Below are 26,901 nucleotides of genomic sequence, written 5' to 3' on the forward strand. Positions count from 1 at the left end.
CGTGCTATAGGAGCTGCTTAGGAAATGGGAGCGCTCTAGGAGGGACACGCTACAGCTCATCAGCCCCTATCCGGTTCAGTGTGGGTAACATGAGCTTTTCAAGTGCCTAAAGCCCAGATCGAGCTCACTACGCTGGAAAGAAAGTCACCAAATACAACCTCAGATTGTATGCAACACGACAAGCCACTGATGAAGAACAGAGACGTGCAGCAGCTGAATATTGTATCACATGCTTATTAATTCATTGGTGTCTCACAGCCAATGAACAGCTGCCAAAACGTACCAAACCAATCACAGACTACTGTATACTCTTTTCAACTCCGCAGCCAATAAGCAACTGAGAAACAAATCCCAAAGCCAATCTCTTTACAAAAGTTCTCCAAACCAATCCAAGATCACCACATTATTTCTCAGCAAGGATATATATTGCTTTCAACCTGGCTTTATTTGGAGCGCCAGGTTCTGCAACTGTGTTCTCAATTATATTTATAGCCTAAAAATACAATAAACTAAAGAATCCTAACGAAAAATAGATTCCTGTCTTAAATAGCATATTGGACAGTGCAAGTTCTGGGGGCGGCAGATTGGGATGTGCAGACGCACCGGCTACCTCAGGAGGCAAGCTGATTTGGAGAGTGGCTGCAAGCGAAGGTTGGTATGGACCGTGGTTAGCACCCGAAGGAAGGAGTAGAGACCCAAACTGATCTGAATGGAGAATAAATTAGTATGAAGTGAGGAAGTGACTCGATTTACCATACAAACCAGTATTTAGATCAGAGATGATTGATATTTAAAAAAAATCTGGGTTAATTACAATACCCGCAACACATTAGCACAGTTGACTCATTATGGGCTCAAGATATAATAATTGAGTGATTTAGTATGAAGTCACGGCCTGTCAAACCTTTGTGCGACCATATCAATCCGCCATGTAAATAAACATTGAATAAGAACGGCGGTTGGGGTTACAGATAGGCAAGTGAAGATAAGGAAGTTGTAGACAAGTAGTGTCCTCGTCCTGGCCCATTAACACCATTCCATCCAACATCTTACCAACCACACACTAAAGGGCGCTATGAAAACATGCAAACCGGAGAGCTTGTCAGGCTCGTCAGCAGTATCAAGCGCTATAAAATTCTGCGACACATGCCATGAGGTTTCCATTGTCAAATAGTAGAGTAGTGAGAGAGAGAGAGACAAAAAAGCTACAGGTAAAGAGTGGCCCAGACTATGTGGTCTGGACAGGTCACACAGGCTGACGTGGCAAACTAAGTAGAGTTCATGTCCTGGTATATATCGAGGAAGTGAAACAAAATAACATAACGAGTGGAGAGAAACAGAATTTAATGAATGCATTTTTGGTAACCTAGTTCTCCAAGTTCTACATTAAAAAAAATCGGCATAAAAAGGCACACACTGACAGGTATTGCTCTTTCTGGAGTTTAGCGTTAATCTAAAATTATTTGTATAAATTTCACGCACGAGGACTTAAAAAACAAGCGCGTGCGCACCTCGTGCTGAAAGGAGGCAGCAGGGGGAGGGGAGAGAGGAGGGTGCCTGCGCCTGATTCCCTTGCGGGAGCGGGCAGGAACCATATGAAAACTTGGCTTTTTTCCCAATAAATGTTGTTGCATGAGCACTTTCAGTCATTCCCGGTTTCTTTGTCTTGGTTGCTAGCGCCATGAGACCTTTGGTGAATTGTGCGCTATACAAAAATCTCTGACATTGACATTGACATTGACATTGTAAATAACATATGGTTTGAAAGCTCGCTCCCGCAAGGGAATCGCCAGACGTGCACGCGTTGCCATTGGAAGCAATGCAAGGCGTGCACGTTTTTGCCAGCAAAGCTGTGCCGATGGCTAAAGGTCCTGCATGCGCACTGCATAGGCGAGACCTAAAAATGGGGTAGAGCTGTTTCATAAAACTGTCTTGACAAAAGCCTTCAGAGGAGACAGATGCATGACTTCCTCCAAGTAAGCAGTTAACTGAGCATGTTTTTCTTGGCATGAACGTTTCTAGGCAGGAGTCTGGGTGAACAGGAATTAAATCAATAATAAAGTGACTGTTGCTAAAATAAAATATTTTCTGAGGAAATATTTTCGTGAATATTTGTACTTTTCTCTGAAAATAAATGTGAAAGAGTTACTGTGAGGGCTGATGGCGAACTGCAGATTTGTTATGATATAAAATACGTTCCATAGAATAACCCTTTCTTAGCCTCCCTATTTCTACATTTGCTGGCATTATCGGGTGTAGCAAAGGAGTCCCTTTGCTCAGTGGTGCAATCTCTCCTCCATCTTTTTGTCCCTGATGAAATGCCAGTTTTCAATACTCAATCTCGGTGGTAAACCTGCTTTTTGCCATGGTTCTGATTGACACTTGAGACATCTTTCTTCTCCAAGGGGAATATTGAAAATGGTACCTTTGTGTTAGGATCATTTCCAGCAGAATCAAAATCTAGATTAGAAAAGTATTTTCTGTTTGCCGAAGCAGGCGTTTTAAGGTCAAAGCTTTTCCCATTTTGTACAGGATGATTGACTAAAAGTCTCTGTCATTTTCATTTCCCGGAATAGCACAGAAGAAAGGCACCTGAAATGATCGGTCAAGGGGGATGGGATTGGTTCCCAACTGTGATTTTGTGGCTAGAGTTTGGAATCAAGTCAAGGAGACGTCCAGTTGGCATGGAGGCCTGAAACTGAGCACTTCGCGGTAAAAACCTCTAATTCATTTAAAACAATACTGGGGGCTCCTGCTGCAGACTCTTGCCCCCTGCTTCTATGTGGCATACAGATGGCGGAAGATTAATAAGAGGTTGAATGTCAATTCATTTATGGTGCAGGACAAAGCTAATGTTTCACTACTGATGCCTAGAAGAGAGAGGTGCTGTTTAAAAGGCACAAATGGCCTCTTTCCAATGGAACCACTCTCTAGTGCATGGGTACTCACAAACTTTCTGTCGGGGCCACAATTACAGTGTGGTTTGTGGCCGAGGGCCACACTGGTAGGGGTCAGTGGGGCAGGGTCAGTGGGGGCGGTGCTAGAGTAAAAAAAATTATTGGACAATGCGACAATGCTGTATTTCAAAAGCAGATGTAACTTACAAAGAGCATATTTTGATAATACATTTTTATTGGCAGACAATAACAATCTTAGGAGGCATTGCATAGCTTCATATACACTTTGACCCCAATTACTTTTGGCCCACCCTTAACCCCGCAATAGCCGGCAATGTCTTGCTAACGGAATGGCGGAAAGGTAAGGACCAAAAACTGAAGAAAGCCAAGAGGACTCCAAGAGTTTACTTTTTATTCCTGGAGCAAACTCCATGACCGCTGAGGCCGGTCTGAGAGGGCCCCCCAGATTTTCTTCCCCTTCTGCCTGGCCTTCCTCCCTTTACGCTCTTATAGTGCGCACTCTAAGAAACGCCCTTGCCATTGCTGGAAGGACGGGGGATAGCGATCTAGCCATGCTAAAGCAATACAAATATGACACCCTGCCATGGTGATGAAGACCATCCCTCTTTCACTGTTTACTTCATCCTTTCTCCCTGATATGTGTAAGGGTTTCTTTTTGTCAATAGTAATGCTGTATGTCACATATCAATGTCACTTACTGCATCTTCATCTATGATATGCTATCATATAAGGATAGCTTTAAATACATAACAAATCATTGTTACCATGCATTGAAGTATTTTGTTCTTTAAGTTTTTAGAAATTAGCAAAATGACAGGTGACTTTTTTGTTGGCTGCAGATCCAGTGCCATAGCATTAGGGGTGGGCGGAATTTGCGAAATCTACTTTCGCAAATTATCTCGAAAATGTTTAAAATTATCGCAAACAAGCGGAAATATCGCGAAGATGCAGAAGTTTTTTTCCCGCATGTTCGCGAGATTTTCTGCATGGTTGCGGGTCGCCAACTTACCCATCTGGTTGCTCGCGGGCGCGGCCATCTTGTTTTGAGTTGTCTCGCGGTGCATGATCGCGAGAAGAAAGACGTGATCGCGCGACGCATGACGTCACTGCGGGCGCGAACTGCGCAAATGGCTAAAAACAATACAACATCTCATCGAGAACGCGACCGGATCAAGAAAACTTGTCGGCGAACGCAGGGATTCAGGTAAGGCGATCGCGCGCGCGCCAGAATGTATTATTTTACAGCGCGAGCAAGAAACAAATTATCGCCAAGCTGCGGAAAGCGGAAATTTTGACATTTTCGCGCTCTCCGCGGAACGCGAAAATGTCAAATTATCGCAATTGCCGCGAACGGAACGAAATTTTAGCCCAGGCCTACATAGCATCCTACAAGGCGGACACCTTCATATCCACGCTACTACACTGCCATCACACACCCTGGACATACTACCCATAGGCACTATCAGTGTAGCTGACTGTTCTGATCCTTTTTGTGGGCTCGCTATAGACGGCTTCAGAAGTCTTTCACAGCTTTGCATACATTATTACATAGAGGGGGCTTTGGTTCAGCCCCCTGCTCATGATTGCAAGGCTTCTTGTCCATTCCATTGCCAGATCCCGATTTTATGTCTTTTCTCTCTATTCTTGTGCTGGTCCCACTCCTAGAGGAATTTGGCTTTACCCTGATTGAATGAGTTGTTTCCCTGAAATGCTGATATCACCGAACAACTTTTCTTTTATTTCTTTGCCATTTGTGTTTACCACTCCAGAGAAGTGCATGTCCTCCTCTTTCCCCTATATTTCCCTCTTTATTTAGCTTTGCCCTTTTCTAGCTCATGCTCTTCCCCTTGCTTCACCCCTACAGTTATCTCTTGTTGTTTCCTACCCCTTGCACAAAGTACTGACTTCACAAAGTACTGACGTCAGTCTCTCTCTCTCTCTATCTCTCTCTATCTCTCTCTCTCTCTCTCTCTCTCTCTCTCTCTCTCTCTCTCAGAGTCTCTCTCTCTCTCAGAGTCTCTGTCTGTCTCTCTCTCTATCTCTCTCAGTTTCTCTCTCAGTCTCTCTCTCTCAGTCTCTCTCTCTCTCTCTCACACACAGTCTCACTCTTCCAGTCTCTCTCACTCTCTCTCACAGTCTCTCTCAGTCTCTCACAGTATCTCTCTCACAGTCTCTCTCTCTCACAGTCTCTCACTCTCTCACAGTCTGTCTCTCACAGTCTCTCTCTCACAGTCTCTCTAACTCTCACAGTCTCCCACTCTATCTGTCTCTCTCTCTCTCTCTCTCTCTCTCTGTCTCTCTCACTCTCTCTTAGTCTCTCTTACTCTCTCTCACAGTCTCTCACTCTCTCTTACAATCTCTCTCACAGTCTCTCAGTCTCTCTCACAGTCTCTCTCACTCTCACAGTCTCTCACTTTCACAGTCTATCTCTCTCACAGTCTCTCTCTCAGTCTCTCTCTCTCACAGTCTCTCTCTCTAAGTCTCTCTCTCACAGTTTCTCTCACAGTCTCTCTCTCACACAGTCTCCCTCTCTCCCACAGTCTCTCTCAGTCTCTCTCTCTCTCTCTCTCACACACAGTCTGTCTCTCTCAGACATTCTCTCTCTCACAGTCTCTCTCTCAGTCTCTCTTTCAGTCTCTCTCTCAGTCTCTCTCACAGTCTCTCCCAGTCTCTCTCTCTCACACAGTCTCTCTCACACAGTCTCTCTCTTTCACATTCTCTCTCTCAGTCTCTCCCTCTCTCACACAGCCTCTCTCTCACACAGTCTCTCTTTCTCTCACACACAGTCTGTCTCTCTCTCTCACACAAAGTCTCTCTCTTTCACAGTCTCTCTCTCTCTCTCACAGTCTCTCTCCCTCACAGTCTCTCTGTCTCACTTTCTCACACAGTCTCTCTCTCTCACAGTCTCACTCTCACAGTCTCTCTCTCTCTCTCTTACTCACTCTCTCTACCTCTCTCTCTCTACCTCTCTCTCTCTAAATCTCTCTCTCTCTCTACCTCGCTCTTTTCCTCTCTCTCTACCTCTCTACCTTTCCACTCTCTCTCTCCACTCTCTTCTGTCACTCGTAATATTGGGTGCAATTTTGAAAACATCCAGTCTTGGGAAGGCTGGACGGTTTCAAAACTGCACCGTCCTAATTTTGTGGTGAAATCGTGAAAAGCTGGGGGGCCATGGGTACATTACCTGCAAGGTCCACAGGCCGCCAAGAAAGGTCTGCCGGGCCGTACTATGAGTACCACGGCTATAGTGGATCCCCCTTTGGGAATCTCTGCAGAAGTGTAGTTCCCAAGCTCATTTGCTAGCTACCAGGGATGGTTTGAAGGGATAGAGCAGCCAGCCCTCTAGCATGGCCAAGTGTTCCCCCTGAACAATGCGCAGTCATTCTTTATCACCCTGGGTTTATCAGATTCTAGGACTTTTTTCCCAAACATTGGGACGTACTCCCACCTTTTAATGCCTCAATAGTGTTTCAAGCAGAAAAACACTACACACTAGGGCTTTTTTTAAAAGGAAAAGGGCATGATGGGATTCGACCTAAGATGGCATTGAGCTGTACAAATACCCCTAAAGGCTTCAACAGTCAGGGACATCTTAAGGAGTTGGGGGCCCTGGGCCAAAAGTATTTTGGGGGCCCCTGTTCTGAACAGCTCTGAATTTATGATCCAGTTTCAGCTCTTTCTTGACATCTTTGGCCAGGTCACTGATAGTGCACAGACACACTGGTTACATTCTAAATGTTTATAGCTTATATTCAGGGAAAGTGATGTGTCTTTTCAATGTTGTAACACAGCAGCAGCTCACTAACATTACTGCAAATAATTTCTGTGACACCCTCCCATTTATCATAAGTGAGGTGCGGTTTAGATCTAAAATAACTTTTTTATGGCTGCTGCATGAATCTTAAACAAAACATGTTGCTACAAAATGTCTGTAATAGCCGCTCACATTAAAAATAAAAGGACAACGGCATTTAGCACAGTATGTTTATTCAAATCCATCAGGGCCAGACGCTCTAAAAAACAGAACTGGCTCTATCAGGGGGTCCCCTGAAAGGCTGGGGCCCCTGGCCAGAGCCCACTTTACCCATGCCTTAAAACGTCTCTGTCAACAGTCTTGTTGCCTCCTGGGATGCAAATTGGGAGATTTGCTAACCGGTTTACCCCCAATCTGCTCCCAGTTGAGGGTGGCAGAAATCCCACTGGATGCCATGAATAGTTTTTGTAATAAGATAAATGGGGTACGGGCGGCCCTTCCTCCCCGGAATTATGTAGCCATCCGTAGGGCAAGTAAGAAAACATTTGAAAACGATTGGAAGCAATTTAGGCCTGGGTGGCAAAAAAACTGTCTGGCACCCTAGTGTTAGGGTTGCAAATCAGTGCCAGGAAGGGCAGCCCCACACCCAATCTGTTTCTCACTGCAATCTGCCCATCCATGGATCTGAAAGCTTACCAGGAAATGAAAAATAAAAGAGAATGGGGAGGGATGTGGGCTTGTCTTGGAATCGATCTTCACTCCTGGGCACCAAACAATATCTCTGTCCCCAGAGGGAGGCAGAATAGGGATTTACCACCTCTCAGCCAGGCAATATAGCCAACCGACAAACAAAGAACTTTCAATTTGCTTTCATTGGTATGGTGAATGACTGCACTATGTGGGCGCTAGATCGACCGGCAAACAGTGCACCCTACCAACAATGGGCATTTCTGAAACCAACTAATCTTGAGGAATCCAGGGTGGCATAGCTTGCATGGATCCTTCATGTTTTCTTACCAAGAATGTCCTGAGAAAATCAAAGTATGGGTCTATTAATTCCATGTTTATGTGCCAAAACATTCTATCACTTCCAGCCTATGGCAAACGATTCCACCTTACTACAAACACTTCTCATTGAAACACTCAGTCTCATACATACATGGACCTAACACACAGCACAGTAATAGACAAAAACTATAACCATGTGAAGAACTCACAGCATTATATTGACTTCACATGGTCCAAATTTTGACCAATTGCTGTTGTGAGTGACAGATCCACCAACACAATTGGGAGTACTATTTTTATTGGGAGAAGTGTGGGAGTGTTTTGTTGATTCCCACAGATTCCAGAACGTTTCCCATAGAAATGTAGGAAATATATTTGATTTTAGACAAGGTGTTTTGTTTGCCTTGTATTCTGTTTCAGAAAATGTTGTGAGATCCATGCAAGTCACACCACCCTAGACCTCCATGAGTTTCTGCTTTTCTGAAATGTTTGGAGTTTGTACACTTTCCTGGGTGCTGGCAGGGCCCTGGCCCAAATAGTGTGCCTACCCACATTGCAAAAAAGAGAAAAATTTAGATGTTTTCTTGTTTCATCTTGTGGCCTCTCCTGTCGTGGGTGAAATTCCCACCTCAAAAGTGGGGTATTTTTTATCAAAGGACATATGAAAATACTAGGTGGTAGGACGTTTGTGGCTCTCTGTGGATTCCAGAACGATTCCCTCAGAGAAATGTGAGAAAAATCTCAGATTTTTGTCAAAGTTTAATGTTTGCATGGATTCCGGGTAAGAACATTTAGTGGAATCCACAATATTTACACTAATCTGGGCTCCCTCAGGTGTCTAATTAATTTTCAAAAATGTCCGGGATTAGTAGGTTTTACTGGCTACCAACTGAGTCCAATCCCAAATTACATAGCTACCCATATCACCAAAACAAGAGTATTTGAAAGAAAAATACTTGAAATTTCCTTATTGTGTTTTTAGGCCTTCCATATAGTAGGTGATAGTCCCACCTACATAAGTGCAGTTCTGTTTTTATCAGAAGTGTGGAAGCACAGAACAGCAGAACATTTGTTATTATCAATGAAATCCCTGCTCATTTTTGGCTTCCAAATGTACACCAGTGTGCAAGAAAGACACGTTTTGAAAAGTGCTCTTTGATTCACATGATAATATGGTAACACCCAAATTCAAAGCTGTATAATTAACCACTATTCCCAAACTTACTATCCAAGGCACATTTAAAAAAAATGCATAGATTTCCTTCATATCCATTTTCATTAACTTAATTTCACCATACGAATTGATGCATGGTCACTACACAATGACAAATTATAAGGTGCAGCTTTGTTGATGGGTCTCTGTATTGGAGGGCATATTTTTGGACAACCAACAATGGTTGCCAATTACGATACAGCCCGTAAAGGCTCTGACCTGTGGTCGGAGCCTTTAGGGCCACATCGTAATGGGCCAGTCAGTTTCCGACCGCCTCATTATGTTGGAGGTGGTCGTAAAGTAAACTTGCCGGTCATTCCGTCTGGCTCCAGAAGCCGGCAAGTATTCTCAAGGGCGGATTTTTCCGCCCTTGATATTACGATCACGGTTTCCAACATCGTTTCCATGCCGGTCTGTCCGACATGGAAACCATGTCGGAAAGTGTGTTTGGGGGCCCACAGCAGGGCCCCCTTTGGTGCCCCCCTGTTGATCACTGCATCTTGTGACAGGCACCTTGAGATGCCTGCCACGGGGGTGCAGGAATGAGCAACACCTCCCATTTCACTATGGGAGCATGCATTACAGCCGGTTTACGGCCCTAATGCATGCTCTTATAGTGAAATATAGGAATGCCATCGAACAGTGTTTGGTTGCATCCTAATGAGGCGGTCGAGGCTACTGAACGGGTGTCGATCGGTCCCTTGACCAAGTCTGGCGGAAGTGATGCTTCCTGACATCATAATAACCTCCTATATATATCCCTGAAGTCAGAAGCATCTTACGGAGGTAATGGCGTATCTCTTTTGTAAATCAGCCATCAGGAAGGCACATGGACCGTTTTTATCTGTTTCAAAGTTTTCCTATTTATTGTCATTAGTTTTGGATTTCGATGGTTATGGTTAGTGTCTTTGGGAAAACCATCAGCACTCCACTTGAATTACCTGTCTCTGAATTCAAAACTTTTCCCACTCTTTAAAAATATATGGGTTTCTAAGACTACCCATAAGTATAAAACCTGTCACCACCAGTAACTGCAAGTAGATAGAAACTACAAGAATAAAAAATGACTGCCACTTGCCAAATTGCAACAATTCTAACTGTGCTTGTACATGAAAGCTGGGAAATGAAAATGTAAATAAAGAAAATAAATATTTTCTTGCACAGAATATTTTTCACATTTTAAAAATTGCTATATTGCGGCAATTTTCTCAGTTTCTTTTAGGGGAAGCTACAAAACATAAGGCCCTTCATAACCCTCAACATGTTGGAAAAGGAGTGTAAATTTGGCATGGATACCTTTTGTGGGAAAGAGTAATGAAGGCTTAATCACTCACTGCCCCTCAAATGAAAAAAGTGCTCTGCATTGGTTTGGTGGGGATGAGAGGGAAGTTGCAGCAATTAGCGGGTTTAATGTTATGACGTATTTAGGGTTTTGTTTTTTAATTGCCTCGTCATCCACTGAGGGAAAGCTCATGGGCAGGCTCTCTTGCCCCTTTACCATCTTAGTCGAATTTTTGCAACTCTTTTGCAGTTCCAGCTCCAATCGGCCACATTGCAGAAGCAGGGAGCTTTGCATCACATAGGTCTTGCTCTTCTGTCTGGGATCGTGGTAATCTCCTTGCCCCATATTCTTTGGAATCACTAAATAGCCATCAAGAAAGGTTACATTTATATGTCATGCTGCAGCTCATATAAAGTATTGTGGCAGCCAGTTTCACAAGCTGTCTTTGTTCTTATCACGGTCTCTGATGCCTTTCCTACCGTAGATGTTTCTATTCTATTGGAACTTGTTTGATCAGGCTCCGTGTCCAGAGGATAGTTATTTCATGGATCAAAAACGTTTTGAGTGACAGGATAGTGTTAGTATTGTCCTCCAGGAGAACCCAGATCTTTTACTTCTTTCAAACTCCAGTTAACAAAAGGATGCACACTGGTTGAAGAGCCTTCTCTATAGCCAGAGCTTGCCTGTGGACAGCAATGCCCCTGCATTTAGGTAAGGAAGAAAATGTAATCATATTCAGAAAATACCTGAATTCCTGACTATATCCTCACTAACTGATTTTTCCTATTGTGTATCTGCCTACTATGTTGCACTGTGTGTGACCCCTTACTGCACCTTAATGCCTTAGGGTGAGATGCTGTGTCCTTTTTAAAAACCAAATGCAAATATGAGAATGCCCTGCAAACATAATGACAATGCCCAAAAAAGCCCAATTTTCTCTCATTTTACCTAAGACATGAAAACAGTGATTGAACTACAGGTCAGCTAGGACCCAGAAAAACCTACCAACCCTATACATTTCTGAAATCAAATGACCCAGGGAAATCCAGGATTGTGTGATTTTCCATGGACTTCACCAATTTTTATATCCTGAATCCCTTGCAAATGGCAAAGTGTAGGTGAAAAAAACAACATTTCCTCATGTCTGATAGACAATTCCCAAACTTGTAGACATCAAAATTATGTGGTAATGAAATGATGTGTGGTAATGAAAACGGTACCACACATTTTTGTAGATATAGATACCGGACAGAAATGGTTCAAAATTAGAACTACAAAAGGTCAATATAAGTATCAATGTGTTTGTGATATGGTTTTAGTGTTGGTCTGTTCAGGTCCCATTTACGAAGCTCATTGGCACATGGGAGAGACCGTTTTCTTAAACGGAAATGTCTTAATGTTGAGTAGTAAGATTTTCACCTTTGGCTGTAATGTTCTACATTTTCTTTTACATACATTTGGAAAACTTGCATATTTTTCCTATACTTTAACACTCAAGGTTCCCCTGGATGCCTAGTTTTTAGAAATTATCAGGGTTTGTAGATTTCTTTTGGTATGTGTTGACCCAGAGTGCAAATACTATAGTCATCCCCACTGGAAAGCCAGAGAACAATTAGTATATTTTCAGACATAGATTTCCCAGGGTATTCTGAGCAAGAAAACCTAAGGGATTCCACCAATGGCACACCATAATTCCCCTGATATTTAATTTTGAGAAAAAAGCTTAAGTTTTGCTGTTTTTCTCTGGCTGACTCCAGGCCCAAATACTGCACCCATCCCATTTGAAAGTGTGAGGAAAGTAGGTATTTTTAGAAAAAAATAATGTTTGTGGGATATTTTGGGTATGAAAACATGCTGGTATCCACACATCACATTAACCTGAATTTCTCACGGCGTCTAGTTTTGTTTTCAAATTTTTTCCCCACGTCGTTAAGTGAGATCCCAGCCCTAAATCAGCCCCCAGAGGACAGAAAATCTGCCTAGAGCACAGGTGTGTGGGGGAAGCCTGACGCAACATTAGGCCGGCACTCTAAACCATCCTTTAAAAAAAGCAATTTCCTGGTGCATAGTGGTCTATCTGCCTCACTTGAGCAGATTGACTGAGGTAAGCCCCAATGTGTCCCACGCAGGCAAAAAGATTGTCTGGGACCTTTGGACTTGGGATGCCCGGATGAAAGAATTAGCCAGCACCACATCCCATACATGTTTTCACATTTTGTTTCCTTGGTGGAGCCTTCTTGGGACTGGGTGGTGATGTGCAGCCTAAATGCAAGGACTGGCTGAGACTCTACTACATTTGTTTTAAAAATAAGCTTTCCTGTAATCCCTTGCCTTCTTTGGAATTCACAGACTGGGGGTAAACACCCCATTTTGCATCCCGACGAGGGGTGAGGGATACAAAAGACTCTCTTTGGGTTGAGGAAGTGGATGATGGGTGGATGCCTCGATGGGTCAACCCCTGCACCCATTCTTTTTTTAAATCTTTCCCTGGTGGTTAGTGGGCTTTCATGCCCTACCTTCCCCCGCCATGGCCAAGTCGGTTGCTGGATAAACCCCTGAATATGCTCTCTCCATGGTGGTGGTGGAAAGAGTGTGTGTGAACAGGAATAAAGGAGAGAGCATAGAACCAAGCCAGGGTCTCATATGATACCATCCCTGGTGGTTTAAGGGTCTAACTTTCTGCTCAGGAATTGCCCTCCTGTGGTGACCCTTGAGCAGGAATACAGTAAAGAGAGGCAGCATTGGAAAGAGGAGAATTTTCCTTTCCAAGGCTAGCTTTTCATACAAATCAGTGGAGGTTCCAGCATAGCTCATTGATCATGATTTTAAAATATAAAGCCTTAGACTTCAAGGGAAGCTCCTGATTTACAGTCAGAGGTGGGAACCAGAATCAGAAACCCCAGATGATTGCTTACATGTGACATACTTGTCCACAGATTGTGCTGGAGATAGGTAGGTCAAATCCATAGCACACATGAGATTAAACCACTTCTTTAAATCTCAAATACATCACCGAACACATCTACTACACACCAAACTATATTCAACATCCTATCAATCATGGACACTGAATGGGCTTCATGAATTCAATGTACATTTGAGAATTGCATAGCCATTGGTATGAAGCAGTATATAAATGTTACAATCAATATCCATATATTGTCTTGGGCTGTAGGTATATTTTTGTGTGATATATTAAGGTGGCTATGTTTGTGGATGTGTCATTGTGCCATCTATTCCCATAGTATGTTATTTGAGATCTATAGCTGTAATACAGATGAACATACTAAGCTATATGTTTTACTTGATTATCACAAGTTTGTTTTTAACCTCTGGCAAATAGTTGGGCAAATTTGCTTTTATTTTAGTTTTTAGTTTTTTGTCCTCATATGTTTGATCAGTATAAAAAATGGAGAAAGAAGAGATTACCAACTTATTTTCCTTACTGCTCAGACAGAGTGATACCCGCTCTCTCCACTTAGGAGGGGATGGTAACCACCACGGGATCCTTCTCTTCAAGGAAGGCTTTACTCTTTTCTACTATATTACAGGTTCTTACTTCGATTCTCTTTCTAGGTTCACCAATCCGACTTGGCTATTCGCCTAGATTTTTGAGAACGTCCTGTATTTACTGATGCTTAATCATTTGATTAATAGTAATAATTTTTAAGAGATTAAATAAAAAAAAATTTTTTAAAAAGCAGTACCCATATTTATGTAACGGGCCCCAATGTTACTTTAATAAGATTCAGAGAGTACGTTTTTTAGAATAAGTCAATTCCCAAGAGTATTAAGAAAACGTACGAAGAGGAAGAAGAGAATTAATTATAACGAAGGGCAAACCCTCTCGACCCAGTTATCCCATATACACCAGTGCTTCGTTCTCTTATTGGAGCGTATTGCTCTGTCCGTTTTAGCTATTCTGTGGATCGAATTTATCCATTCAGATTCTAAAGATGAAATAGGTAAGATCCACTTAATACATAGCTCTTTACGTGCTAATAGGATTCAAATGAATATAAGGGCCTTAAGATGTTTAGGTATGTTGCTAGCATATTCCTCTTCCGGTATCACCCCAAATATTACCAGTGCCAGACTCACCTTCACTTCTTGACCCACCATTTCTGACAAGATTTTGCCCATTTTCTGCCAAAAGATTTGGTTGGAGGGACACCACCGGAACATATGCGTTTCATCTGCATTGGATTCACAGCACTTTTGGCAATTCCTCACCGTTTGCAGGCCGATTTTTGCCAATCTTCTGGGCGTCCAGTAGGCCTTATGAATAGTATAAAGGTGGTTTCTCTTTAAAGGCGCAGATTTCACACAATACCACGAAAGAGATGTAGATACTTGCCATAGTGCTTCTAAATCATACTCCGGTAGTTCCCTCCTCCACGTCTCCACATGCCATGTACTAGCGCCTTTTAAAGATTGAACCAATAACCAGTACCATGTCGAGACCTCTTTCTGCAATCCAGGACGCAGTGCTATTTTAGCCTCATGTAGATCGTTTTGTTTCCCGCCCTGTCTCAGAGTCTTTGCTCAGCTTAGTAACTGGCAGTATTTAAAGCGTGAGACTGCACCTTCTGTGATCTCTTGAAAGTCTTTCCAAGATTTTAACTGGGTCCCTTCCAATAGCTGGCCCCATCTGCAAATTCCCTTTTCCCTTATCTGGGTTGCTAAAGGATCTTGCAAACAAGCGGGGGTTCCTGGAGATCTCCATATTGGCGCATTGTGGCTATAATATGGAATCTGTAACATCTTCCTGATTTAATACGACAGTTTACAGGCCCAATAAAGAGACTTTAGCCTGATTTTTTACAAAATATTTGGGGTCCCTGAACTTATAGAGAAAGTGGTTAGATAAATCTGGTGGACTGTATGTCAAGGCGCGAAACATAGGGGTGATATTGTTGGATTCCTTTAGTATCTGTCTAAAGATTTTCAGATGAAAGGCTCTCTGGTATTGAAGGAGATCTGGGCTTGCTTTGACCCCATTTTCCTTTTTTTCCCTACATTTCCTCCATGCAATCCTAGGTCTTTTCTTCCCCCAGATAAAAATGGAGAAGGCTCCTTGTACTTTTTTAATCTATTCAGTTTTAAATTCCAATGGAATTGTATTAAAAATAAATGTGTATTTGGGTAAAATAGACATCTTTAACAAATTTGATTTGCCCAGAAAAGATAAGGGTAAAGACTCCCACTGCTGCAGTTGTTTCTTGACTTTTAAAGTGACTGAGTCAAAATTCACCTTTGCCAAAGTTTCCAAATTTTGAACCACCTCAATCCCTAAATATCTGATCTTGTTTTTAATGAGCTTACTCTGGGAACTGGTATTCCACTGCATGATCTCTGTTTTAGAGGGGTTTATCGCGTATCCTGACAATTTACCCAAATTATCTAGAGTTTCCCAAATAACAGATATTACAGGATCAAGATGTGTTGTGAAGATCATTAAGTCATCGGCGTAAAGCCTTATCTTTTTTTCCCAGTCATTACATGTAAATAGATGTATATTTTCACTTGCTCTTAACTTAATGGCCAGTGGCTCAATGTATATGTTAAACAAAATAGGAGAAAGTGGGCAGCCCTGTCTGGACCCTCTTCTTATTTGTACTTTTTCAGAAAGGGGTCCATTTACTAATATCCAGGCCATAGGACCTCTATACAGAGCCTTAATTGCTGATCCGAATACTTCCCCCAAATAAAAGCGCTGAATTACTTCATAAAGGAAGGGCCAGCTGACCCTGTCGAAAGCTTTCGCAGCGTCGCAGGTTATTATAGATAAGGGTCTTTCTTATTCTATAGCAAGATCTACTGCTCCAATTGGCTCATGGGTTAAATCCTCTAAGTGCCTCCTCTTCATAAATCCCTTCTGATCGCTATGGATAATTGAACCAACCATTCGCTCCAACCTTTTATTCAGAATCTGTGTGTTTATTTTGTAATCACTGTTGAGCAGTGATATGGGCCTATATGATTCACATACTTTGGGGATTTTGTTAGGTTTAAGAATGATAATTATGGTTAACAAATCCCAGGACGGGGGGGTATCTTGTTTTAGAGTGTATACTGAGCTAAAAGATCCAGAAAAATCGGGACTAGCTCTTCCCTCAGCAAGACATCCAACTCATTGGGGATTGCATCAGGGCCAGCGGCCTTGCCCTTTTTCAGGTTCTTAATAGAGCCGTGAACCTCTTCTAACGTTATAGGGGCCGATAGTTCTTCTCTACTTTCATTACTCATCAGCGGGAGTTAAATGTCACTAAAAAAGCAGCTGTCTGTTCTTTATTTTGAATTAAGTCCTCTGTATAGAGTTCCTGAAAGAACCGAACAAATTCCTGCTCTATGGCTCTGTTCTCAGTGATGACATCAGCCGTAGCTTGATTTTTCAGGTCCTTGATATTATTCCTGGTTCGATCTGTTTTGGCCTTCCAGGCCAAAAGCTTGCCACTGCCCTCCCCGTATTCGTAATTGACTAGTCTGCTCGCTTCCCATCTCTTTTTCACCCTGAGTTCTAAGTAATCTGCTAGATTTGTCTTGGCCTTGACTAAGTCTGCTTCTATCAGAGGTTTTATATTAGCATCCAAAGTTTGGGTTAGATTTCCTTGAATTTCTTTCATCTGATATTCTAAAGAAGTATCTTTCTTCCTTTTCTTGTTTGCCATAGCATTTTGGTAAATGAGGATACCTCTGAGGTATGCTTTATACGTGTCCCAAACCTTATTTATGGGGGCCGTATCAAGATTAAAAAGCAAAAACTATTTTGTTAGTTTTGTCACATTCACGACTATTAAAGGCTCACAAAGAAGAGATCGATTTAATGTCCAGCGCTGCTCTTGTGGTTTGCTATGCACCTTCAACTGTAACAAAATAGCAGAGTGGTTTGATAGGTGTTCCGGTATATGGGCAATCTTCTTGACGGAATTACTGATAGTGCTAGATGTCAAGAAAAAATCGATCCTAGATCGATGTCCATATTTTTTATTATAAATTTGTAAAATTTCCTATAGAATTACTTGACGCTCCCCCCCCCCCCCTCTCCTGCGCCTTCTAAGCTCCAAATGTCTACTAGGCCAAGATCCTGAATTATCGATTTCAGATCAGTTCTCATTTTCGAAGTTGAGGCATTAAGTTTTTTTGAGGTCGTGTCTTTGTCTAAATGGAGAATAACATTAAAGTCGCCTCCTATAATGATTATATCATTAATTTCGAGTAATTGAAGCATTAAAGTACGAAGAGGGAGAGGGTCGTCCAGGTTAGGGCCGTAATATGATACAAAAATTAACCATGTGCTCTGAACTCTTGCCCTAACAATCACCAACCTGCCTTGAGGGTCAACTTTAACTTCGGCTATAGTACATTGAGCCGATTTTTTAAATATTATAGCAACTCCTTTTACTGTAACTGTTTGCGATGTAAAAAAACAGTGCTCTACCATGTTTGTGATTTAAGAATATCAAGCCATTCCTATTTTAACAAATGAGATTCTTGAATAAATATAACATCAGCCTCCCTCAACTTCAAATATTCCAGTATTTTGTTCCTCCTTGGAGTCACTTTCAGGCCATTCACATTCCATGATAAGACTCTTAAATTGTTAATATTATCTGACCCAGCTATCATATATTAAAAGAGGCCTTCTTGCTATATCTTGACTGTAGCATATAATATTCGACTCTCCCAACCATGTGGTAACCCATATAATCTAAGATAAATAAAATAAGAAAGAAAAACCACATCAACTGGATCAAACATTGTTGGACATTTTTTTAAAATTTTTCTCCCATATGCTCCCCCACCCAATGTGTCTTAAATACTTCTCTACATTTTTACAAGTGACCCACCCCTCCCTCCCTGGGGAACCCTCCCTGTTATCATGAGGTATATTTACACCTCCTATGAACTCTTTCACCCCTTGATGAGATGACTATTTTATACTATAAGGACTGTGCCCTGATCTGTTCAATAAAGGTTTTTAAATCTTCTGGGTCTCGAAAAGTATGCATTTTATTATTCCTCATGACCTTCAATGTGGTGGGGAAACATATATTTTCCATTGTGCCTAAATCTCTTAGGTCTTTAATGTGTTTCACTAGTTCCCACTGTCTACCTAAGGTTTCTCGTGAGACATCTGATCGGATACGAAAGGACCAATCATCCTTTTTGTATGTTCCTGCTTTTAAAGCGACTGTGAGAATGGTTTCTTTTAATGAGTATGTTTTAAAATTAACCAAGATTATCCTCACTGTTTTCCTTCCAGGGCGCGCCACAAAAGGATCACGGTGTACTCTCTGCACATCTTGTTCTAAAATATCAGAATCTAAGTTTGGCATGTGCTCTTTCAGAAGGGTGATCACATACGTCTTAATATCACCTCCTTCCTTTCCCTCTTGAACATTTAAAATTCTGATATTGTTTCTTCTAGCGTTATTTTCTAAGGACTCCAGCTTATCTCTAAGGTCTCTTTCATTTTTCTTGAGTTTCAGAATCTCTTCTTGGTTTAAAGCCACTTTGAATGGAATCTCATTTTGTTTCGTTTCCATCACCCCTACCCTATCTACTAAGCTGTTAATTTTTTTCTCCATAGTCTCACAATATCCTTTTATTTTTTGTTGATTAAGCTCAGAGGTTGCAAACCTCTCTCTCAGCTCTGTTAGCATTGCCGCCATGATATTTTCAAGCTCTGCCGAGTTCGATTCTTTGCTAACTGGCGAGAGAGTGGCCATAGATGTTAATTGCTCAGAAGCAATTAAAGGGTTATGATTATCGATGTCGTCCACTGGGGAGGAACTGTCATTTTCTTCCATACAGAGCAGAGGGTCATACTTATTTTTTACTGGAAACTGTTTTGAGGTAGGCTCCTTAAGACTGCAAGCCATCCTGGCTTTTGGATGTATATTCTCTGGGTGAGATTCTGCAAGTGAAGTACAAGTCTCTGCCGTAACTGTTGTAACCCGTTCTTTTACTTTAAAATATGAGCGGAGTGAGGGGGTAACTTTGATATTTCCTGGTTTCTTCCTTAACTGTTTCTTTATGCTTGACTGAGGATTAGTGGCTTCTGCCCCCTTAGTGCTCAAGTTTACCACTTTCAGTTGATTTACACAGGGGACTGTCTGTTTTATTTGATGTGGTTGAGCTGGTTGACTAAGAGGAAGTGTGGCTGTTATTTGAGCATTAGTGTCTGTTTTTTTAAATGAGGAGCTCTCCAGATCTTCTTTCCTCCACACCCCTCTATTTCGTAAAGTATACTGGTTTATTTCCTCCTCTGCCTTTAGATCACTGTTCTGCTTCCCTTTTTTCCCTTTAACTGCACAGGGGATTGCTATCGGTTCAGGGCTCACCTCCAGGTCATGACACTCTTCCTGTGGTACTCTCCCCCTCCTCCTTACCGCATTCGTATGTGGGGGTTTCCCGGCATCCCTTCGTACACACAGAGTGATTTTCTCTGTTTTGCAAGGAATTTCAGGGCTGGCAGAGCAAACAGAGGGCCCCCTGCTGCCTCCTCGCGGGAAGCCGATTCTTCCCGCGGCGGCTCCAGCTGAGCCGCACCGCCGCCTCAGCCCAGACTTCTCCCAGTGCAGTGAGCTCAGGCTGCCAGGAACCACCGCCTGGAACCACCAACTGCCAACAGAGAATCGCGGTGAAAAGAAAGCGAAAACTCCCAAGAAAGCAGGTCCTCCAAGAGCCCAGACGGGCCACCAAGTGATCACGAACAAAAAGTCTTGCTTCAACGGGCACCGTTAGCGCAAATCATGCCATGCCTTCCCATCAGGGTTTCGAGAGCTCGTGACCGCGTCTACCTCGCAGCCACCATGTTCCCCGAATGACCACAGCCATGTAAATGGGCAAATTTGCTTTGTCATTTTTCTATGACTCTGACACTGTTCCCTAACCTTGTTCAAATGGAACCAGTGTTTTCAAACTGCAAAGAAAATGAGGGAGTAGCATTAGCAGAGTTACACTATTTGGTTTTCACTATTATGAAAAGGCAATGGGTTAAAAAATGCACAAACATGAAAAATGTGCATGCTTGTAATAAATTCATCGAGAATGAATGAAGTAATAATGCATATGATTAGCAGATAGCTAATGAAATATCTATGTAATAATCACTGTTCCAACATTCTTCAATTTTGAGGAGTACCTACATCATTTATGTGTTGATAATATGGATTGGCAGTAATTAGTTATTTGGAGTTCACTCTAAGTAATAATGCAAATGATTAGCAGGTAGCTAATTAAATACCTATGATAAAATCACTGTTCCTACATTCTTCAAATTTGAGGAGTACCTATATTATGTATGTGTTGATGATATGGATTGACTGTATTTAGTTATTTGAAGTTCACTCTCTTTTCAATGTACCTCACTAACATTTCTATAACTTTGATTTGTTCCCACAGGTTTTCCATGATGTCGCATATAAATCTAAAGACCGCAATGACATTGTTTCAGGGATAGATGAATTTCTTGATCAGGTTACTGTTCTACCTCCTGGTGAATGGGATCCATCAATCAGAATAGAGCCTCCCAAAAATGTGCCGTCTCAGGTACTGTAGATACAATTGAAAATGTTGGGCAATGTGGACATAAATATGAACCAAACAATCACAAAGCTTTTTTTCTTACAGTGATAATTTTTTATGTGACCATTTGATGCTCTTACTGATTTCTGGTGGGATTCTGGCATCTATAACCGATGTTATAACATTTATCATATTTTTTGCAAATGAGCAATGCAACATTTTTAATTTTCTGAAGAGTGAAATTCTTTTTCGTTATGTTTCTTTGTTCTGGAAATGTGTTAATGCTGTGAACCTGTGTAGGACATTGTATTTATAATGAGACACCAGAAATAAAATACTTTTACATTTAATGGCACTTTACACAAACATAAAAAACCTTAAATACACATTTGCTGAAAGGTATTTAAATGCTGACAGTAACATTAATCACACTCCACATGTGTTAACCTGGGGACTGGGTTCTACAGCATTAGCCACACTAAGTACCTGATTCCGATGTCGTTCGGAAGGACTACGAATTGGATTTGGCTTTCATGGATCGGATCTGCAGCCCTTGTTAACTACCAAGTCATACACAGGTCCGAACGACCAAGTAGAATGCGAAGATCACGTATGTGCTGACCGAATCGTTTCCGGGACTCGAACCAGTCCGTACAATTCGTTTGTAGTCAGTCGAATCGTGATACGATATGGAGCCGAATTCCGATGAGCGAGTATGATGCACGATTCGGACAGCAAGACAAAACCGCTGTCGGAAGCGTACTTCAGGCCCTCCGAATCTGTCACGGGGGTGTGCTCAGGGGTCCCCATGATCCAGGCATGCACAGTGTGGTGGGCACCATGGGGTGCCTGCCACAGGGTGTAGGCTTTTCCCCACCCACACCTTTTTGCTATGGCAGCCTGTGTACGCGCCTGTACACAAGATCCCCTAGAGTTCAATGGGAGTCCGAGCGAACCGAGTCCATAAGCATATGGCTGCATCGTACTCACTCGTTCGGACCCCCGGAGCACATTTCGCTCGGAAAGCCCTCCAGATCCGAGTCGGCTTTCCTAGTGAGATCGGAATCAGCTCCTAAATGTGTTGGGTCTGAATCTTTAATATCGATGTCAGAACATTGATGGTACTTACCATCAAAGTTATAATATTGTGAGTACCATGCTAAGTTTTATTGAGGTATAATGCTTTTCTTTTTTTAACAATAATATTGAATTAATAAATATCGAATATTTTAACATTGTTGTTATATGTCAATTTTATAATTTTTGCTAATATGTGAAATGTTTTATCTCTTAGGGCCCGATTCCGATGTCAGACGGACCGGCATCCGTCCGACATCGGTCAGGAACTGTAATCAACCAACTTCCTGTCGTCGGTTACAGACCTGCAAGTAGGATCAGTCGCAATCCTATGCTTAACAATGGGAGCATGCATTCCGAATGGAATGCATGCTCGCATTGTTAACTGCAGAGGTGTAGTTCATCCCTGCATCCTGTGGCAGGTACCTCAAGGTGCCCGCCACTGGGTGCAGGGATCAACAGTGGGGCAACATAGGTGCCCCCTACGCCACCATTCGGCAGCCCCACACCCATGGGGGCCCTATAGGGGGCCCCCAACGACAGTTTCCCATAGCCTTTTTGTACCGGAAAGACCGGCACAAAAAGGCAGTGGGAAACTGCCATCGTACTCCCTCGCCAGAAAGAGGTGGCCAGGGGAGTACTGAAGGGATTCCGGATGGCGGACGGGCTCTCTGAGCCTATCGTAAGCCATCCGTAAAACCGAGTCGGATTCCTTTCCAAGCGAGCCCATCAGAATCGTTCGGTCGGAACGGAATCTGAACAGCACGTTCCGATGCGGGCAGGAGGGCTCCGACCAACGATCGGAGGCCTTCCTTCCGACATCGGAATTGGGCCCTTATTGTTGAACTTTTCAATTTTTGATTTTAACTGTAATGATTTTTGAGCTGTTGGATTTTAAAGGGGAATTGGGGGGACAGTGTTTTAAAATAATTTTACCAATATTTTTATTTTAATCTTAAACATGATTACTTATGTTTTATACTTTTTATTACATTTAAAAAAATATTTATGGTTAAGTTTACTGTTAATTATTTTTCAGGAATATATTTCTCATTGAATGTTGTATTAATTAATTAATTTATGTATTTATATATAGATATATTAAATACATAATTTAAAAAAATATATATTTATATGAGATGGTCTTTGTTTTGGATTTTATTGGGGTTTTGTGCCGGCAACATTTTGATTTAAAAAACTATATATATTTATTTGTTTAAAATATTTTTGTGATTATTAGTTGTTTGGTTAATTTTTTAAATAAACACTTGTGAATTTAATTATTATTCAAATGTTAATTTAGATGTCAGATATTAATGTATTTAATGAATTCTTTTTTCATAGTCGAATCGTGTCGCGCATGGAGCCGAATTTCAACAAGCGAGTACGATGCACGGTTTGGACAGCCCCTTTGCCTCGGTCTCAGCGAGACAAATCGGCTGTCGGAAGCATACTTTGGGGGGCCATAGCAGGGCCCCCTACACCCAGGGGCCTCCAAATCTGTCACGGGGGTGTGCACATGGGTCCCCCCGATTCAGGCATGCACAGTGTGGCACGCACCATGAGGTGCCCGCCACAGAGTGTATGCTTTTCCCCACCCACAAGAGACGAGGAAAATCCACCTCCCGGTTAGATTTTTCAACACCGGTGGTCAATGTGGGTGGTTGCAGATAGTCACGACTGCTCGCTTTGAGAAACCTTCTGTTCGCGTAAAGAAAGCTGCTGCTCGAGTACAAAATCTACTCAAGTGGCAAGAAAAGAATCAGCACCCTCTTGCACTGCGCATGGTGCCATTTGCGCTGATTTTACAGTGTGGGATAAAAACTCAGTGCTGCAAATCAATGCGAGCGGCATGACCAAATGCACTCCACCACTTGTGGGATGCCGCATAGTACGACAGAGGTTTCTGGTCACTTCACAGAGTTTTGCGTAGCAGAACTCCCCAAACTCCACCCAGTCCTATATTTAATTTGGAGAGGGCATATTATTTCAGACTTTCCCCCGTGGTACTTAGTTTGAAGATGGAATAGAAAGTATGACTCCCCAGAGTCCAATTCTTTCCTCAGCATTGCTTTGTTTGGTGTGTCAATAGTACATTTCCCTCTTCCCTGGCACCCTTTCCCGAGTCTAACGCTATCCCCAGTGTTGCTTAGTTTGGGGTGGGACTACTAAGGGCTCGATTCTGATTTCGCTACGACGACTCGGATCCAGAGGGCTTTTTAGCAAATCGTGCTGAGTGAGTCCGACCGAATGATTACAATGCACCCGTATGGTGATGGACTCAGTCTACTTGGACTCTCATTGAACTCAATGGGAGCCTGTATACCGGACACGTACAGAGGCTCCCATAGCAAAAAGGGGTGGGTGGGGAAAAGCATACACCCTGTGGCGGCCACCACATGGTTTAAAAAAACTTTGAGAAGTTCATCAATTTTACTTTCATTCTCAGGTCAACTGAGTTTTATAGAAATATTTTCATTTTTTACATTGATTTATGTTTTGTAAACAAAATATTTATTCAAGGCATTATGGTATTTTAATTTACATGATATTTGCTTAAAGATTAATTACACTATAATTTTCTTTTCATTGTATAAACTATACTTTAAGCAGTATTGCAATTTTTTACAATTTAAAATATTGTTTTATTAAATACAACTATAATTGTATTAAGATATATCATCTTTTGGTTTTCGATATTAGTGTTATTGTTTATGTTCAATTTGAAAGGCAATAATATTGCAATTTATGTTTTTGCTTTAGATTTTTTTACTTTTGATAATTTTCTAGGACAATATTTTGGGAATATTTTTGTTGCTTTAAATATAAGTATAGGGGTATCTATTTCATGCTGTCAAGATTTTCACTTTAATATTACTGTATGTTGATGTTTTTGTTTTCAATATTCAGTAGTACAATCATTTGCTAAGCTTGCAGGTCCACTTAGTCACGAAGTACTTTCCAGCAATTTTGATCTACATGACCTACAAAATTGCTTTATAGAAAATCTTGCAATTAGTGCATAGAAAGAACTATTGAAGAAGCATGCAGAACTGTACAACCCACTAAAGAAATGCATTTAAATATGTAGTTCCTGTGGAAGTACTTTGAAAAAATGAAACTGGGTTTGCTAAATGACTTAACATTCTAAATCCATTTATAAACTGAAACAGCTATATATGATAAAACCTTGGTTTGGACTATGCCCTTATCTAAATATGTTATGTCACCTTCCTGAAATTATCGAATTAATAATGTAATTAAAACATTCTCTAGGAGAAATATAAGACGGAACAGGTCTCTATAGCAGCTTGCTGCCTAATCTTATTCTTTGACTACCTCAAGCGTCACTTCTTGTCACAGCAAGTTACTTGCTGTCCCTCTACTTTCATTCTTCTCTCGCCCTTCTATCATCACTTTTCTTCCAATGCAGGATTTCTGGTAAATATCAGTGTGAATTTCCAATCTTTCAATAATCAGTGTTCTAATTCAGACTGTAATCAGAAGGTGAATATGTCCAAATCCACAAAACACGCTATATGCAACACTACTATAAATAAATAATTATACAGTAAGATAATTATTGTAGCTTACACATTTGTGAATAAATGCCATTATTATGGAAATCATTCATTTTTATTCTCTTTTACTTGAACAGCCTCACCAAACATAGCCAATATCATTATAAACGTGTTTGTTTGCACACAAAGGATGTCAGACGAATGTCCTACAAAGGTTAACATCTAGGGTGTTAAAGCAATGCACATGCCTGGAAACTGAAATCCTACAATTTCTGTAGAAAACTCTAAATATGGGATGAAATCCTTTGGCTGAATAACCTACACTATAATATCATGGTGAAGTAAATGTATCCATACGATTATACTCTTTATATAGAGTTTTCTCCAGAAACTAGAAAAATGTCACTTCCCTCCAAACTCTAAATGATGGCCATAGTATCTAAGTAACTAATTTATTTTGCACAATTAATTAAAATAATTGCAATAATCACATTGACACAACACGATTTGATAGATTAAGTAGAAGCCATGCTAACTAGTTAGAAAGCTCATTCAACGTTGCTTTCAGAATAACACTAAAGTAAAAAGAACTTCCACTGCAAACATTGCCATAGTGCCCTATAGATATACTACTGTGTCTATTTCATGCAAACAGGGTATTTTCATTGAGGGTCAAATCATATTTTAGTTAATATGTATAGGTAAAAAACGGTAAAATCACACAGGAGGCGAGGTTAAAATAATTAATGGAAGCTATATTAAAAACTGTAGTAAAAGTCATCAATTAAAATTAACTTTCTGAATAGAGCAAACTACAATCAAGTTAAAATGTATTAATCAAGACACGCTAAAATCACACTAAAGACATGATTTCAGTGATTCCTAGCAGAAATCCTATGCACATTAGTATCTCTCATTTTCATCCCTGAAGGAAAGCAGAATGAAAAAAATTAAAGCTTACTCACCAGCCAGTTAAAACCCCCAAAATAAGAGGCCCACAAATGAGGCCCATAGTTAGCACAAGATTTCAAAGACATATACAACAAGTGAGTTAATATAAAACATTAATGTTACATCTTTCCATTAGTGAGCCATCATCAGTTCTCAGTCCCTGCACCTCCATCCAAAAATACTATAGGCTGAGATTAATTCAAGCAGTCTACACATCACACTTTTATCTGCCTCAGTGAGATTCCCCAACTGCGAAGGTGTGCCCATACGAGGCGCTCTTGCTCTCTTTGATATTGGACTCAAACTGCAGGTTACTGAAGAGGTCTGTTCCTCTTGTAGCAGGACCAAGGGTGGCGTGCATCTGGCTGTCTCCTGTCTGGGGTAGTCTGATGGGAAGAAAACAATGCACTGGAGTGCGGCCTGAGTAGTTACCAGTAGCTCTGAGTAATTCGGGCATTTAATCCATCACTTTTTTCACTACAAGGCACTAAGCACAAAGGGTGTGCCTAGACATAGGTCACTTGATCACTGTGCCAAAAGACTCAAGATGCAGGCTGCTGGCAAGGCCCAGGGACTCCTAAACTACTCTGCCTTGCTATTGAAGAAGGGTGAATGCTAATTTGCATATAGCTGGTTCCTGTTTG

General features: G+C 41.4%; 1 protein-coding gene across 7 annotated transcripts in view; it reads left to right on the forward strand.

Annotated features, from left to right (window-relative positions):
• SLC4A10 (solute carrier family 4 member 10) overlaps nt 1–26,901 on the forward strand; it is a 951,410-nt gene that overhangs the window by 605,501 nt on the left and 319,008 nt on the right. For all 7 annotated transcript variants that reach the window (XM_085645437.1, XM_085645436.1, XM_085645442.1 and 4 more), the window contains exon 10: nt 20,586–20,732. In XM_085645437.1, the coding sequence (XP_085501563.1) occupies nt 20,586–20,732 (147 nt within the window). The remainder of the gene's footprint in view (nt 1–20,585; nt 20,733–26,901) is intronic.

Source organism: Triturus cristatus, chromosome 3_1 (genome assembly GCF_964204655.1).
Source record: "Triturus cristatus chromosome 3_1, aTriCri1.1, whole genome shotgun sequence".
Classification (NCBI taxonomy): Eukaryota; Metazoa; Chordata; class Amphibia; order Caudata; family Salamandridae; genus Triturus; species Triturus cristatus.